Source organism: Pogoniulus pusillus, chromosome 9 (assembly GCF_015220805.1).
Source record: "Pogoniulus pusillus isolate bPogPus1 chromosome 9, bPogPus1.pri, whole genome shotgun sequence".
NCBI classification, from domain to species: domain Eukaryota; kingdom Metazoa; phylum Chordata; class Aves; order Piciformes; family Lybiidae; genus Pogoniulus; species Pogoniulus pusillus.
In genome coordinates, this window is record NC_087272.1 from 20949247 (window position 1) to 20963130 (window position 13884).

The 13884-nt window shown below is 37.3% G+C and overlaps 1 protein-coding gene across 3 annotated transcripts in view; it reads right to left on the reverse strand.

Annotated features, from left to right (window-relative positions):
• Window positions 1–5488: 5488 nt before the first annotated feature.
• The window catches only part of SH3RF1 (SH3 domain containing ring finger 1), an 81901-nt gene continuing 73505 nt past the window's right edge, over window positions 5489–13884 (reverse strand). For all 3 annotated transcript variants that reach the window (XM_064148827.1, XM_064148828.1, XM_064148829.1), the window contains exons 11-12: window positions 12686–13020; window positions 5489–8198 (exon numbers count right to left, since the gene is read on the reverse strand). In XM_064148827.1, coding sequence (XP_064004897.1) covers window positions 8030–8198; window positions 12686–13020 — 504 coding nt within the window. In that variant the 3' untranslated portion in view covers window positions 5489–8029. The remainder of the gene's footprint in view (window positions 8199–12685; window positions 13021–13884) is intronic.

The following is a 13884-nucleotide window of genomic DNA, read 5'->3' on the forward strand; positions in this document are numbered from 1 at the left end:
GATCAGCATTGCCAGGATTTCTTGGAACAAGTCTCAATGCATATGCAGAGCTGCCTGATTACAGCAACTGAAGGCCTTTGCTCTGGACTTGCTTTAAGAGGAGACATGGACTGCTCTCACTGTCCGTGTCAGCAGATCTGTTTAAAATATCCAGCTGCTGAAATCTCTGGTATTATTTGCTTAAGCATGGTCCAAGGAATAATTTAAGTCTCTGTTTAAGCAAGACTCAGAAACACCAAAAAATTCCCATGGAAGTCATTATAGTTGTAGTGCATACACCAAAGGACTACACCAAATCAAGGCCATGGTGACTACGCACAACACAGAAAGAAGAGAGACAGTATTCTAGGCTGATTCAGCGATCTATGATAATTAAACCTCAAACTAAAAATAGAAAGTTTACCTGAGCTCTCAGAAGTGCTGTACTTTCTCCTCATATCTACGTGTTACAGCACCCAGAGAATCAATTTCAGGTTTAAAATGTCAATTTATTTTTACAGAATAAGAAAAGTAAAAATAACTTCTATTTGTAAGTAACATTGTTGCCTTTTCTTTGGTTGGGATTGGGGTTTTTTTGTGCTTTTTGTTGGGTTTGTCTGATGTTGTAGTTTTGTTTTTCCCTAGAATCATGCCACTTCAATTCCAGAATGGTCCAGAAAAAAAAAAACAACTACAGTTCAGCAAAGGACCTCATCACAAATTCATCTTTTAAGATCCATATCAAAATACATTTCTTGGTGAAGTGCTTAGCAAGATTTTTGCTCTTGTTGTTGGGTTTTTGTTTTTTCATTTTTTTTCTTGGCTAAGAGTCCAATGCACTTAATCCTTTAAGAAATGATGGCCTAGGAGGTTAAGTAGTGCATGGAGAAAGACAGAGGAAGTAGTGGTTGGGCAAAACATCAGGCTACATTATAATTAGGCATTAGACATACTCGTTCTAGCTATAAAAAAGTAATTTAAAGTTATAAGCAAGACATTAGATCCATGCCTTAGGGACATCTTTTATATTTGAAATCATTACTTCAGCAACTAATACCTCTTCCAAAGGCATTCTATCATGTTATTAAATACAGCAGGAAGATAACATAAGCCAGGTATAAGCCATTGCAGATTTGTCAGTAGTGCTTTTAGTTAATTGTAAGAACATGGGCTTTCTACAGTGTTTTTTTCTACTGCCAGAAAAACAAGCTCTTAATAAAAACATGAACCAGAACTTGACCAGAATCCAGTATTTGTCCTTGAAAAAAAAAAGTACTTCCTTAAAATGTTGCTTTTGATAGGATTGTAATAGACAAAACATGCAGACAGATCTTCAGACACACACAAACAACTAGAGTTCCAGCCCCTACTAGCATTACTTAACAATAAAGTAAAAAAAGCTGAAACACACAGGTTTGCTAATTTTTCTCCAAACTAGCTCCTACTTGACAGAAGATACTTCTTGCACTGGTGGATTTAGCCATTACTCAGTAAAACCAGGGCTGCATGCTAAATCCCACCTCCCTGAGAGTACATTTTACTGCTGTCAGCTATGATAATGTGACACTTCACAGTCATAACCCAACCTGTTACATAGATCGGCAGAAGCACTGACAGAGCAGATGGAGAAATTCCCACATTAACTTGTTCATCAGTAACACATTTATGCAGAGTCCACACAACGAAGGTTTAGATCACCATGCAAAACCAGACACATCCAGCATGACCTCTGGAGAGATGCAACTGCTCTGGGAGCTGACAATTTTCACAATTTGGTTTAGCTGTCTGAAGCTATTGCACAGCTCTGAAAGTAGTTCCTACCATCAGCTTAGACTGCACCTGCACTTGGGGCCTCTGGCAATGTAGCTATCACCGCAGAGATCTCAGAGACATGTAATTAGCTGTGTCCTGTAGTGGACCTCATCCTCCAGACATCCAAATGGTTGGCCACAAACCTCAGCGACCTACTGTGGGAGAGGAACATTAGCAACATTTACTAAGGCATAGCTTAGCATCAAAAAAAGAAACAGCTGTGGTTGGACCAGACAAGTTCCACTGATCTCTTTAATTACAGAGCTGTTCCTACTCCCACCCATTCCCCACTGGCACATTTACTGCTGACATGTCAATCTTTACTAAGCAACTTTCCCAGACTCAGAAACTGACATTCAAGCCTGACTGATTCTGTGCTGTGGAGAACAGTTAAGAAATGTTACCCAACATTTCAATATTTAATTTTTCTTGGATCAACCATGTGTTCAGTAACTGCCAAATGAGAGAAACCAAATTATATGAACACTGCTGTAATCTGCAGCTATAGCCAAATTTTATCTGTGTTTGAAACCAAGTTAATATGGATTTCCTTATCAGAGCAAACATTGTCTGCCACTTTCTGGAGGGCAGCTGCAGCAAACCTCCAGACAGAGGAAAAGCTGTAGCATATACAACTGGACCACTGGAAACAATGGACAGAATTCAAAGGTTATCTCCTTCTTGTTGTCTTTCTCCTGTTTACTGGGGATGTTCTCAGCAGAAACACTCCAGCTTTCTGAGAAGTTTAAGTCTGTGGCAGCAATCACCACTTCAGTATTAAGGAATGGGCCTTAGGTGCAAGTAATCAAGAATACTGTATGCCTAGACAGGGCAAGTACCCACGTCGGTAAGTTTGAAAACATTTACATCTTTGCATGTGTTATTACTCTCCATGAAAAGGCTGAGATCTTTACAAACCCCTGAATTGCTTTGTTAAAAGCTGTTAAATTTCATCCGTGGGAAAAAACCTACATTGTGTATCAGAGAACTCAGAATTATTGCAACCAAAGAATTTCAGTGATATGCAACGGGAAACAGTTGGCTTGTGCACAAATGAGAAGCTGGACAGAGGCATACAATAAAACCTTTGATAAGGAGTAATAAATAAGCAGTTTTTCCTGATCTGTGTATATTCAAAAGACACATGAAAATTGCCTGCAAGAGGAATGGTGAAAAATTCTTTGAACTATAAACTTTTTAGGGCTCGCATTCTCCAGCTTATTGAGAAGTTCAACCAGCTGAAATAAGAAATTTGACCTAGGGCACGTCCCTTGTGGGGGAAAACAAAGTCAGTGACCACTTTAAAGTTATTTTGCTGCTGACTCATTTTCACTCCCAAACATCCACAGACATACCATGAGAAAATGCAGCAGCAACTAACCACAAAAGATTCCGGGGCTAGCAGCTGTTAGCAAACCAAAGCCCAGTCTGCAATTGTGGATCTGAAAATTTGTAGGTTTGACTGAAAAGCGAACAAGTCTTCTGTGCTTCACAGTGCTGCTAAACGTCATCGCCTTTGATCTAGTGCCTTAGCTGTACCACTGGGACAAACGTTTTTTGAGATGGTAACAGAGGCTGAATAGCTCTGAGGTTTCCAAGTATGAAAATCATCCATCTCAGTTTCTTTCAGACATATTCATTCCTCCAGGGCTGATGAGATATTTTCTTTCACTATTTAACAGTAGGGGGCATATTCAGTGTATGCCAGCAAAGTTTAATGAAATCAATGAAGTAGCACTGATTTGCAGTAATTGTGAGTCCAATCATGTGTTCTAATGCCAAAGAATCTGGAGATTTTAAGGGCTTATATTGCCTTCCTTTCTGGGAAGGGTCTGTGGGTGGGGATTCCAAGTCCATTTGCTTTGTGAAATAGGGCTCCATCTAAGATAGCAGAGGCAAGAAAACACCTGCCACTTTTATTTCCATCTTTGAAATTTAAGTGCATCTTTTCTTGCTGCACCAGCCAAATTGCCACTTTCTATCCTCCTTCCTCCTGTCCAAGTTGTTTCCACTACACTAAAATTAGAACACAGCGACTTTTGCATACATCTTGTGAATTCCTTTTGATCTAAATGACCACTAGGTACAACCACCAGAAAGCCTTTGGGTTCTGCACAGCGTGTAAACAGAACCATAAGACCTGCACTGGAGCTGGCTGCAGACTGCAGCTGAGTGCTGTTCATTTACATGTGCTAAGAAGAATTTTCAGAAACCAATTATAAAACTGTGCATAACTGAAAACTGGGGCTGACGTTACTGTGTTTAAATTGTCTTTTCTCCACTGAGTAGGAAAGACACAGAACAACTGGTTTTGCCACTTCTTTTCAGCATAATAATACAGCTGACAGGAAGGAATAGTAAAAGGAACAGATAAATAGTCATTTCTGACATCTACTAATATTATATTCAGTGTAACCAGCACAATTTGATAGGCATGCATGAACTGCTCATTATGTTACATTCTGAATGGCTTTCACACACCGTAGATATGATACAGCAAATTCATTTTTTTGCTTTATACCTTATATAAGCTTGATCAGAGTGATCTTCAGCTGCTAAAATGGATCAGCTAAGTCGCTCACCCACAGTTACCAGTCTCTAGGAGACTTCTCTAGGGAGAGAGGTTAGACGTACCGGCTGTTGGTTGTATTTGGAGGCAGGTCTAATCCATCAGAACCTATTTGCAAACTCAGGAAAAGCAGCCAGCCTTTACTTTCAGAAAGGTTTTACATCACATACCTTGCAAGAACAGGAATAGCCAGATTAGCAAATGAGGAAACTGAGGCTCAAAAAGGCGAGACTTCAGGTTTTCAAGAGCAACTGCTAACTTCAAGGCTCTCAACATGTTTGTCTCTGAGAAAGCAAGAATAATTTGGTTGACGCTCTGGAAAGAAAATGTTCTGGGATAAGGTAAAGGGGTGGAAAAAAGGCAGAAGGATGGTTGTGAACCCCTCCTGGGGCTCTGATTCCTGGGAGGGGTGCTGTGCTTCTGTATTACCTTTAACTTGTATATTTCTGTATATGCTGTAAATATCTGCTTGTACATTGTGCTAAGCAGTAAATATAAAGCTTCATTAACTTCCAGCCAGCTGAGTCTAGTCTGGGTGACTTCATAAGGGGCGGGGGGGGCAGGTAACTCCCAAACCGTCACACAGACACACTAATGTCAGCTCACAATTCTGAAAAACAAATAAAGCTGCCTGCCAGTGCTCTCTATTCCACATTTCTACAAATCCTGTTGCCTCTTTACCCTAATTAAATAAATTCAGGATAGCTGCTCCTTCTTTACAGAGAGAACTTGATACTGTGCCACTCTGCCAACAGAAACTAAAACCTGGTCAGCCTTAACTACAAGGACTCTGTTGCAGTACTGAAACATTTACAGAGTCTAAAGGTTTTTGCTTTGTATACTGAGAAGTAAGGCTGGGGACTTACTTCTCAGTATTTACACAGCAGATGCACTACAGCAAGTATTATTTTGTAACTATTATGCACCTTATACACTGTTCCAAGATGAAACTAGTCACTCATGATCAGAACTGAGATGGAAGCTACTTACCTTTTCTAAAGTTGCAAAAACAAGGAGATGTAAAAGATCAGCCAGATCTTCAGTCCTCTCTGCAATTTTCCACAAACTCTGGAATCTGAAGATTTTTTTTTCTCTATAAGCAGAATTATCCTCCTATGAATTCTGAAATTAAGTTTCGGTCATTTTATTGTCAAATTCTTTACAAGTAATTTAGGTTTAATGTTTGCATACACGTTTTGATTTAGCTGTTTGCTAAGAAAATATTTATTAGGATTGGAAGTTTAACATAGTAAATCAAACACGTAACATTCACTGGACTTCAAACATAGATATAAAATACCTTACAAAACTTTTTATGGAATTACACAAAGCAAATGCACAGGGTTTGTCTGTTTCTACACTGAGTTAATCCCAAGCCAAAACAAAAAAATAACCCATAAAAATCACCAAAAAAAGGCATGACAAACAGCATTTCTGTTACTGTCGTACTGCTATGTAATAAGCCCTTTTTACAAACATTTACTAAACGTTAAAAAAAAAATCAATTAAAAATGTATTCCATCTAAGAACTATTGGATTAACAGCTGATTTTTAACTGACCTTACACCATGAAATTCTAGTAATAGAGGTACTTTAGTCACTTAGTTTAAAATATGGAGATAGAAAAAATTAACCTTTAGTAGTCTTTATTATAAAATGCACTAAATTTTCCAAAATAAGAATATTATGACACACTAGTGCCAATTTATGCTGACAAAAGCTGATATCAGCTTCTAACTAAAATTCATTTCACAAAACTTTATATATTACATGAATATTCAAGTAAACTATTTAAAAATATTTAGGAATGCAAAAACTGAACTATACAGTGTTTCAGAGAGATCATTAATTTGGGAATGCTGTCAAGTCCAACTAAATATATTTATAGATATATATTTTTTTCTTATTTTTAAGACCATCATGACACGACCTGATATTGCAAGAAATCCTTATCATTAACATCTGACATTTCTCAATGTATAACTTTAAAAAAATTATAATGATTTTACACATCACTGTGTGCTTTTTCACACTGTTTCTGCGGACAGTGTGACACTGAATCACACTACTGGCTCCCCTTTGTAAAGTGCTGATTAACAGCCAAATTACATCAGATTTCACTGGACGTGATGGTGCTCAGTGTCTCGCAAAAAAATCACCATTAAAATGATGCAATGGAATAATAACATAAAAAAAAAAACCCAAACAAGTACAGCTAAGTAGTGTGTGTTCACCAGTGTCAAATCTCCAACAAAACCCTGAAAGACTAACAACATTTTCTTGCAGAGTGCATTCTTTGTGTGCATCAGCTGCGAGAACATTAAAATAACTTATCAATGATTCAAACACTGGACACCTTCTCTAGTTGAAGGATCACTAGTTTTGGTCAAGTGGCTTTTGGGAAACTTTCAGAGCAAAATAACCCAGCAACAGGAATTTGGAATGGGAAATGCCAACCATGCACAGTTACATTACTGCAAGAACTGAGTAACACATGCAAGACAAAGGAAAGATCAGAACATACCAAAGTAGCAATGGCTATGAAGTTAGTAAAGTTTTCACAGTGTTTCATACAGTCTTTAACACAAGTGCATCACTTACCACCACTACTGCTCAGACATTTTAAAACATCTCTTGGCCATGCAGATCATTTTAAGAGAACAGCAAATTACACTTCTTAGGCATTTTTAGACATTAAGTACAACTGACAATTTTATTTTCATATTCAGTCTTATTAAACAGATGCTTTCAAGATATAACCACTCTAAGTGTTGAGCTTTAACATTCCTTCCAATTTTGTGGGATCCTGAGCACTAAATGCCCAAGGAACTGGTGACATACACATAGTTAAGCTTTGATCAAATAGCTCAAGTTATAACACAACAGAAGGTATAGGGAATTTATTTGCACTCCTAAATGTCTTCCTTCCTAACCTTGAGATGATCCTAATCTTGAGATGGTTAAATTTTACTCAGTTGTTCATACATATCTTTGCCTCCTGGAAATATTACTCCAGTTGGGTGATTTATGAAAAAGTAGTACTAGACTCAAAAACATTTTTTTTTCTCTGTCAAAGAACAAAATACATATTTTTTTTTCCCCACTTGGCAAATTCTATTTGACGCCACATCACCACCACTCAACATTAATGCATAAAACAGAGACTTACTCCACTGTCAGACACAGCAGGGGAAAAATGTTCAGAGCATAAATGGGAGGCTCTTTATCAGATATAATTGCTTGCTCATAAGAGGAGAATCCAGCTTCCCCTTAATTCTTTCATAAATTAATAATTTGTTAAAATCATAGTCACAAGAATTTTAGCTATTACACAAAGTTCAAGTTTAAAAACACAAGAATAAATTAGTTACAGCCTTGTAAACAATTGCTCATTTATGTAACATACCTGGGGGGGGGAGGGGAAGTTCCTCTATATAATAAATCAGACAGTACAAGGCACACATCACACTTAAGAATTCAAAGTGATAAAACCAGCAGATGTCTCCATCTTCTTTGTTCGCTGGTGTAATTGTGCTATAAACACTGTAAAAATATGTAATTTGTTTACATTACAGTCATTTGGAAATATTAATGACTGTGCTTTTTCTGATAAAATATTTGTGCTATTTTACAGTACAGTATGATCTGAAGCTCTTGGAGTGGATCTTCTCAAATGTTCTCTACAAAGCTGCCGGGAAAAAGGCCAGTTTTTCCATTCCGTTGCAGAGTGCCTTTGAACCAGCCATCCTCACGTTTTTTGTGTACAAAAACAATGTCACCTTCCTTAAGTTCAAGTTCTGCTTCACTCTGGGGAGGATAGGATACCACAACCCTGTACCTGTGTAATCAGAAGAAAATACCTTCATTTAGGTTCTTTCTCCCGCCCGCCCCAAACCAATGCTTTAAGAAAAATATTCCTCAGCATGTTAAAAAAACTTTGGCAAACAAGAATCTGCCAAGAAACGTTTGCCAAATTCATAACAATTTAAAAGAAAAGTACATCCTTAATTGAAAATAACAATTGCAATGTAAGGAATTTAAGTCAAATGTATGCATCTCCTAACAAGCCTTTTTTTTAACCAAGACATGCAGTTAGTTAAATAAGAGGAGAAAATGGTAGACATAATTTTGGATAGAAATCTGCAAACTATTCCAGTCAGCATAACTCAGCAAAAAGCAAAGCATTCATAGCAGTAACTGCGCATAATTTTCAACTGTGTATTCAATATAATATTATCCCTAGGAAGAGACTCTTAAGGAAAGGCAGTGAGCAAAAGGAAGCAATCAACCAAACGTTTTCATTTGCACTATAGTTTTTCTTTGCAGCTTTTCATGCTAGAACATGTGTCACCTTATTTGGACACAAAAATCACTCTTCAAATATGAGTGCATGAAAAAGACTCTACGCTCTTCCACCTCTGTTTATGAACATGTAGAACACCACTCAATCTCTTATACGGTGGTTTCAGTTCACATCAACGTAAAAGTTACATCTCAGTAAACAATTGTGTCGACTTCTTGATCCATTTCTCTGATACATACTGCAACTCACTTTCTAGTTATACAACCAATAATGTCCACATACTGATATCAAGTAGAATCCATGGCTAATTGCAGAACAGAACTGAAAAGCTTTTAAAAGCCTTAAACATAGTGCTAGGAGATGTGTTGCTATGAGCAACTTGGGGTTTAATGCTGACTTAGGACATAAGCAGTAAACATTTTTAATAGACTCTAATTAAGACTGTAAACTACTCAGACAGGACAAGATAGTGAAGAACTGCAATGAAGCCATGAAGAACTACTACTGTTGTAATAAACAGGTTGCTTTCAAGCCAAAAAGTAACCGGCACATACACAGCACTAGTTTTATCCAAAACCCAGCCTCTTAAAAAATGGTTTTCAAGAGAGAATATCTGCATTGCTTACACTGTATTCTGTCTAATGATGCTCTGTAAACATCCAACTTGAAACATATTTGGCTTATGTTTATAATGCCGTCTATTAGTAACCTGTGTACTCTCCTATGTAACAGAATTGTCTCTTCTATCCCCAGCTTTTCCCTCAGTATTCAAAACAACAGCTTTGAAAAAAAATCCATCTTTGCGTTTTCTAGAGGATCATTGACTTGCACAGCAATACTGTTCTCCTGAGCTTTCCACATAGTTTTGAACTCCTTCAGCCCTACACTAATGTACTGCTTCCCATTAACTTTCTGCTTCCTGACTCCTTTGATATCTAGCACAATATGGCTGATGTTCAAATGCTATTTTACCATATTTTTCAGTGTTTCAGGAAAAGGAAACCCATTAGCCTTTGCACCTTTAAATCACATTTCATTCTTTTGTTATAACAAAACATCAAAATTTATGCTACATTTCACAAATTCTGTTTGCCCAAACGGAGGTGATCAAGGCCAGACTCATCACACACTCAAACAGACACCTATTCAGGTCACTTTTGATCAGCTATGGAATAAAAAAACTACATCGAGATCACCTGTTTCATAATCTACAACATACTGGCAAAACTAACAATTTCATAGAGTGAAAAGCTTATGCTTCAGCTCAAAAGTTCATTGCCAGGACCCTGGAGAAAAATAATCACGTTAACTAAGCGTGACCTGTGTTTTGGAAAAACATGCTCCAACTCACGCTTCAGTATTCCAAAAAGCTTCCTTGTTTCTCTCTCTATTCAGTGTTTTTAAATGTCTGAAGGTCAATTTTGCAGATCTTTTGTGGTCACCTAATCTGTAGTATTTTACATTCACCTCAACAGCACAGTGTGTGTTCTCATCTCTTTATTTTAGTTTCCTTAACTTTCAAAATCTCATCCTCATTATTTTTAACCAGATAGTCATATCATATTAATATCATACTTTAAAAAAGCACTTGAGTCTCCCAGAGCAGACAGTTCATTCCTGATGTTCCTAATCTATCTGCCTATGTCTGGTTTTGCACTTTGTATTTGTGACTTTTATTTTCATTTGGAGGTGGGAGGTGGTGGTCCATCCTCACATTTTTCCATTCTACTTACAATTTCTAATATTGGCATTTTTCACACTTTTCAGCAACATGACGAACATCCAAAGTTTCATGTGTTTCTCCCCTTCTTCATTGCTTCTGTTTCACTAGACACAAAACACTGCTTTTCCTTCCAACTATTTCTAATTGATTTTTGGACACATCACAACATATCACACCACAGATAAAATATTTTCTCACATGCAGATAAATTTTAGCTGAGGAAAATATGGAAAGCTGGAATTACTACTATTACAAGTATTATGTAGCTTCTGGCTTTGGTGTCTTTCTCAAGCACTGTACATTTTTACTTTTCAGCTCACTTATGCCCTGCTATTGTGCAGCTTTCCTGTCTGCTGAGTAGGTGCCTTAACTCCCACAGATAATCAAACTCATCTAGGGCAGACGAATTCTTAGCATTTAATTAACAGGATTAAATACTGCCAGAAGTGATAAAATCTGCTGCTCTCTAAAGCTACTAGCCAGCTCACTAGAGACAGATGTTACACCGGTCATTTTGTGATGGATAAAATGACTTTACAGACTTGAGCTAGCTACTTGGCTCTTAATTCATACTGAATAATCAGGAGAACTCAGCTTTTAAATCCTCCTGTCACCTTTGAAAATAAATCTTGACCACTAATCATTACACTGCAAAGCCAGAGTCAGAATAGAGTACTATTTATTTTTCCAATCAGATTGTGGCCTGTGATTGGAATTGTGAAGAGAAGAATCTTTGCAGGAGATTTCTCTGTTCTTCAACGGTTTTTGTTGAGCTTATCCTCATGACTATTTTCCTCCTCAACACCAAAGATACTATTTCATCATCAGCATCTTTCTTATACATTCCTTCTTCCAGACTAATGAAGATTAATCAATCCTTATAAATTATTTTGAAGACACTGTGTACAATGTAAGTAGTAAGCATGATTAGGAAACAGATTTTAAGGAATTCAGCCTAAGGAAATGGAAACATGACAAGAGCAAAATAAACATTAACCCTTCCATGAAAAGGACAATGGGAACTGAGATGAAATTCCATTTAAATACACTGACCAAAATGTAACAGTTTTGAATGACCACCAGGGAGAAGAACTTTGTTATGACACTGGAATTATCACTTAATAATAAGGATACAGAGATAGAATAAAAAAATGTTTTTGCTAGTTATTATTACTAGATCAATAAAATATGTAGCATCATTTTTGAAAGTAGTTCTGAGAAAAAAAAATCCATCATAAAGGTGAAAAATACTCCTTTTTTGTGAAAATGAAAATACTTTTACAGAAATGTCCACTGGTCACATCAGAATGAAACTAATATTATTTTCACATTCAAAGCATAAAAATGTGACTGTGTCAAGCAGACTTCAGACAATGTGAAATGTTATCTTTAAAGTAAAGTCACATTTTCTGAATCTAAATTCAGAAATTCAGTATGAAATAGAAATTTGCTGCAAGAAAATTGCCTAGACTTCTTAAAAAAAATTGGAGGTGTAACAGAAGTGAGGTAAAAGTAGAAACTTACATACTGTCTGGCTGTTAATAGATGAATATAGCTTAAGATCAAGGGACCTCTGAAAACACAGTGGTATGCCCACACATCAGGAGTTAATAGTACCAGAACAAAGTCTACAAGAGTAGTTCTAACTCAGTTTGATCTTAGAGCTGTTACTATTGCAACTCCATTAAATTTTCAGTATGCCACACAATCCATAGCTACAGCAAAAGGAATCCTATGACAGTTTTCATATCACCTGTGTACTATCAGGAATAATGAAAAGAGACAGTTCACAAACTGCCACTTCCTTCCCAGTCTGTGTGATCTACTGAAAGCCTGGCAGTTTGAAAATAATAAGTAGATGCAAAAGAAAAGTGATAAAACTTAAAAGAAACTGCCTGACAGCTTCAAAGTAAGACATCTATGAGTTTTTTGGGCTCACTAGCTGAGACTGAGAGGTTGCCTTAGAGCTTGCTATGTGGAATGCACAGTAATGGTGCATTTGGGTACTAAAAGTATCTTTGCAACAACTGAAGAAATCATATATTAAACTCACTCCATAGGTAAAGTCTCATATCAAAGCTGCCATCACCATATTTGAGTGTCTATTCCTTAGAAAACCTCAAAATAAAACAGAATAAGCAAATGTAAACAAGAGCTTTGGTTGATAAGCACATAAAGCATTGTTAAAAAGTGAGTTCCACCTTGCTCAGCATTTTGAAGCAGTTCTAATGTACACCGCAAGTGTCAGAGTGGATTTTTTTCTTAGTTTGCCTGAGTCTAGCTGCATAGCATAATTTACCTTTCACAGACAAGAGGCCTGGATTCATTCAGAACCGGACCCAGGGATGAGCAAGGCTGCCGAGGTGGTGGTGCTACTGGAATAGAGGAATCCAGGGAAGTTGTTTTCCGATGAAGTGGCTCCTGCGTCAGCCCAGAGACCTCACTGTCAGTGGGACAAGATCCAGCTTTGCTGTGACCTCCAGCTGATGGGAGTTCTGGCCCCACTGCACCTTGCAGGGCCAATTCTGCAGCTGCTTGCTCAGTCTCCAGCGTTGGTGATGCTGGAGGTGACAATCGGGGCTTGCGTTTAGTAGATGCTCCAGAAAGCAGTTTCAGTAAACCTTTTTTTTCTTTCTGTAAACCAAAAGCAGTGTCTCATTTTAGGACAAAAGTCTCTGAACACTCCCTCCTGATAGGTGCCATCATGATCAGAGAGGACCCAAAGAGTAAATTAGGAGGAAATATTTGAGACTGTCCAAATTACTAAAGATAATTATGCAAATTGTAACAGAGAAATATAATTATTAAAATTCTAATGTGAAAAACAGTAAGGCATTTAGACAATAAATCAGCTAAGTCCTTTACTAAGTTAGCTAAGACTTACTATAAAAAACAGTGTTAGCACAAAGGTTGTATAGAAAAAGGAGTGAGGAGTTGGAATCTCACAATGAAAACCTATGAAATAAAAGTATTTTGTTAGCATAGAAGTTTCTAGGAAGGCAAGAAATGTAATTTTAAACCAAGCAGGGAGAAAAGTCTGCCCCGGAGGCTGCTGTTTAGATAAGTGTCGTTTACTTATACTCCCTCAGTAAGGGGAGACGTTCATGATTTAACAGAAGTTTGCCACAAGAGGAATGCATTGTGTTTTGCTGCTCTGCTAGAGGGGAGGATTGTAAACATTCTTTTGCTTGTCCAGACAGGAGTCCCAGGAGACTATTTCTTACCCTGAAGAGAATTTGTGTTTCTTGTCTTTTTTTTTTTAAGGGTGTGGCAGTGATCTTCTAACCAACCCTTTGACTGAGTGAATTTAGTGCTTAGGAAAGGTGTCAGATTGTAAGCCCTGGAGACAAAAATAAGCCATTTACCCACCGGACAGAAAAAGAAAGTATGAGTGATGTGAGATATTTAGTATACCTTAGGATGCAGTGGAATCAGTGAACTATGAATGAAAAAGCCTCTGTCCCTCTTCATTATCTCCAAAAACTTACTTATTTCAGC